The sequence below is a fragment of the Cyprinodon variegatus genome, unplaced genomic scaffold, assembly GCF_000732505.1.
Source record: "Cyprinodon variegatus isolate N-32 unplaced genomic scaffold, C_variegatus-1.0 Scaffold1112, whole genome shotgun sequence".
NCBI lineage: Eukaryota > Metazoa > Chordata > Actinopteri > Cyprinodontiformes > Cyprinodontidae > Cyprinodon > Cyprinodon variegatus.
The window spans coordinates 159,071-163,294 of NW_015151565.1; the positions used below are offsets into that span (position 1 = coordinate 159,071).

The 4,224-nt window shown below is 49.1% G+C and overlaps 1 protein-coding gene across 1 annotated transcript in view; it reads left to right on the forward strand.

Moving 5' to 3' along the window:
* Positions 1 to 3,330: 3,330 nt before the first annotated feature.
* The window catches only part of ccdc88c (coiled-coil domain containing 88C), a 31,330-nt gene continuing 30,436 nt past the window's right edge, over positions 3,331 to 4,224 (forward strand). The window contains exon 1 of the mRNA XM_015400514.1: positions 3,331 to 3,913. Coding sequence (XP_015256000.1) covers positions 3,854 to 3,913 — 60 coding nt within the window. The 5' untranslated portion in view covers positions 3,331 to 3,853. The remainder of the gene's footprint in view (positions 3,914 to 4,224) is intronic.

The following is a 4,224-nucleotide window of genomic DNA, read 5'->3' on the forward strand; positions in this document are numbered from 1 at the left end:
CCCGCTTATCGCAGTTATTCTCTGGTCTCTGTTTCCCGCGTATCGCAGTTATTCTCTGGTCTCTGTTTCCCGCGTATCGCAGTTATTCTCTGGTCTCTGTTTCCCGCGTATCGCAGTTATTCTCTGCTCTCTGTTTCCCGCGTATCGCAGTTATTCTCTGGTCGCTGTTTTCCCGAGCAGCACCTCTGTCTGAAGGCGCCACAGAGCAGCTAACAGGATCAGCTAATTTCTCCTGCTAGCGGCACGTAGCACTGGAAACCTGCGTCATGTTTGATGACAGGGAGCAGTTAGTAAATGAACCAATCCTTTTAAAGGAGCTGAGTCAGCGGTTGCTATGGTGACCCCCTCCTCTTCTGGCAGGGGGGTGGCTTTGTTTTACTTTCCTACAGCAGTATATAAAGTGTTGAGATGAAACCGGACCTCCCATCAGAACCGGATTCTCTGCAGCCTCTCCAGGTTCAGCACAGTTGGGACTGAGCTCAGAATCAGACTGCATGACTTCTAAAATGTAGCGGGAGGAAAACCAAGATGGCTGACACTCAGTACTGGCATGAAAGCAAAGGAGACGAATTTCCACTCAGAGCCCCTTGCTGGCGGCACCAAACGCTTCAAAGCCGCCTTCACTGGATCAGAGGTGCTTTCCTGGTAAACAGACACGAATCCAGGACCAGGAATCCAGAACCAGGAAATCCTGCACCTGTCTGGTTTCCTCCTGTGACCTCAGCCCGCCTGATTAGAGCCCTGAAGCAAAAACAGATGCCACTGGCCACGGCTTTCCTCTGGTACTGGTCTGACTGGTTTCAGAAGAATAACCAGACAGAACATCATCTCCCGTGATCAGACCTCAGTGGCTGAAACCCATAGACTGCCTGCCTGCCTGACTGTCTGTCTGTCTGTGACTATTTTTGTGTGACTGACTGTTTGACTGACCGTTTCTGAGTGTTTGTTTCTGAGTGACTGTTTCTGAGTGACTGTTTGTGTGACTGTCTGTGAGGACGGTCCAGTATTATTCTGACCTATAGTAGACCTGACACCAGTATCTCTGTCACCACTGTGCTCTAGAGTCCTTTCTATATTTGTATTATTGATTGTAGATCTATGAAGTTTAGAAAGCACCAATAATGAAGGTTTCTCCTCCTGACCTCTCTGCTATTGGTCGGGGGGGCCATGGAGGCGCTGCCTGCATTGAATGTACATTTTCTCCTCAATCACTTTTTTCTGTTTTGATATGAAGGAATAAAATAGATGATTGATAGAATCTGGCTGCTGCTCTTTCCTTCCATCAGTGGATCTGCTCCGTCTGCAGGTCACATGACCATTAACCGCTTTAGCTGGAGCAGTACCACATCCGTTACCATGGTGATTTATTCAGCTGATTTATTTATAGATGAGTTCTTGATAACTTCTAGAGAAGAATTATCCACAAGGACCTGGTCTACCTTGGACAGGTTCCTCCGAGGACCTGGTCTACCTGGACAGGATCCTCCATGACCCGGTCTACCTGGACAGGATCCTCCGAGGACCTGGTCTACCTGGACAGGATCCTCCATGACCCGGTCTACCTGGACAGGATCCTCCGAGGACCCGGTCTACCTGGACAGGATCCTTCTAGGTCCGTGAGACTAAGAAGGCTGGAAGAGTTTTGGCTGTGCATTCAAACAGGTCCAGCCTTCCCCGGCTTTCACTGCCGTATGCCATGTTGCCTAGCAACCATGACAGTTGACACAAAGCAGGAAAAGAATGGATGCTGAACTCCTCCTGCTGTTCTGGGTGCTAGTAACATTTCTGAGGAGCTTCAGCAGCAGTACCTTCGTCTCACATATCAGATTTATAGTCCCCACCCTACAGAGTTGTTGCATTTATCGGCCGCATAACGAGGCGTCTTCCAATCAGAACAGGCCTCAGTGCCGCGCTGTGACTTTTGTTTTTCCAGCGTTTTCTCCTTCCACCGTCACTGTAACGAAGTTCACTGTCTTGAAACTACTTTTGACCCTCTGATCACAGCCAATATAGCAAAGCTGCTCTCTGCCATTAAACACAGGAGCAGCAGACGCAACTGGATTCACTTTACTGAACGTCTGACCTTAATGATCAGAAATTAAGCAGAAGCTTCTTTGCTTCAGTGAAGAGTCTGATGCAGCTTAATTGCATAAGAGCAGCTTCCAGAGGGACAGTTGTAGTGCATGACATTGACCACGAGGTGGTGCTGTCTTCCTATTGATTGTTGCCACGTAATCTGAGGTTTTCTGCTTTGCTAAACTTTGGTTTCAGTCAGTCTGGGGAGGTGATGCATGCTTCCTGTCAGCAGGTGAACGGTCTGTTCGACATCTGTAGGTGGAGGCTGCCTGCTGCAAGAGAAGACCTGCCTGCTGCAGGAGCAGACCTGCCTGCTGCAGGAGCAGACCTCCATACCTGCCTGCTGCAGGAGCAGACTTCCATGCCTGCCTGCTGCAGCAGCACACCTCTCTGCCTGCTGCAGGAGCAGCAGACCTCTGCCTACTGCAGGTGCAGACCACCCTGCATGAAGCAGGAGCAGACCCTCTGCAGGCAGCTTATCCTCTGGCTTTTGATCTGACCTGAACATCGGTTTCCTTTTCAAACTGAGTCAAGGAAGGCTGATCAGAGAGTGAGAACAAGATAACTACCTTCTACCAACAAGCACTTTCGGGCTCTGTGGGATCCAGGAGCGTCAATAGTGAACTGCTGCTGCACGAGGAGGAGCAGACGAAGCTTTTCTTCTTATCTAATGTTTTTCTGGATCCATTTTATTTAGGCTTCAGCTGCAGACATCTTCATGCGGCATAAATATAATGATAAAAAAAAATAAATAAAAATATCACAGTTATTAAGGGATATTTTGTCAAAATAAAACCAATAACTGAAAGGAATTTGTGCCTAAAAACACAAACTAGTATAAAACTGGGGCTGACACTAGTTATTAAACTTCGTAAAAGAAAAACCGTAACATGAACTTTAATATAAAAAAAAATCGTAAATAAATTAGAAGAATATGAAACAGTTAATTATTCTGGCTCTAAGGGCGATTAGAAGAACAGAAAAAGAAATTACACCATATTAAATGTTTAATTTATTTGAAAGAATATTTCGGGGAACATTTGGATAAAGAATAAATAAATGTTAAAAACAAATTTAAGCAAGATTAATTTAAAAAATAATGGTTTAAATGCGGTGAACAGCCTCTCCCTTCCGGCGGGAATCATCTTGTTCCATCACCCATCTTTGTCATTCTGCCAAACTGTGACGTCAGAGCCGGTGTGAAAGCCTTCTCCTTCATTGGTCAGTCCAGCCAATAAGGCGGGAGCTGCTGCTGTGGCCTGTCGCTGATTGGCTGTCCGGGCCGTCGGTCTGCCTCCTTGTGTTCTCGGCTCTCACAGGTTGATGAAGCGGCGGTGTCGGTCCGGATGGAGCCGCCAGCGGGAACAGGACTTTGACCCGGTTCTGCTCACGACTTTCACTACTTTCTCACGCGATTCCTCATGTTTATCTACTTTTCTGCGCTTTTCGACGCTTTACGTTCCTCTTTGTGTCTCCTTGGCAACACGATCAACTATCGGAACGAAGTTTGGATCAAGTGTTGGACGCTTCGATGGAGCCGCTGAACTAACGGAACCGAGTCCAGAACCTCCGGGAGCCTCAGTGGGCGGTTCTGACCCGGTCCAGCTGCTTTTTACCGACTTTCATCCTCGCTGCTCGCTCACTGTGGGAACCACAGAGACAATAGTGAGCCGCTGCTGAGCGCGTGCACAGAAGGAAGAGAGAGGGGAGGGGAGGGGGGACAGCGGCAGCTTTGATCCAGATCGATCGGCGGGTTGATGAGTGATTGAGGACCGAGATGGATGCGACCCTGTCCGAACTGCTGGCCTCCTTCATGGACTCCCCGCTGGTGCTGTGGGTGAGTGGTGGGGGGGAGGCAGGTGCATGATTGGATCAACACGTCACTAACTGGTCCCAGTAACGCCTGGCACTGAGCAGCATGGTGGTGGCAGCATCCTGCTGTGGGGTTCTGGCTGTGGGCAGCATGGTGGTGGCAGCATCATGCTGTGGGGTTCTGGCTGTGGGCAGCATGGTGGTGGCAGCATCATGCTGTGGGGTTCTGGCTGTGTGCAGCATGGTGGTGGCAGCATCATGCTGTAGGGTTCTGGCTGTGTGCAGCATGGTGGTGGCAGCATCATGCTGTGGGGTTCTGGCTGTGTGCAGCATGGT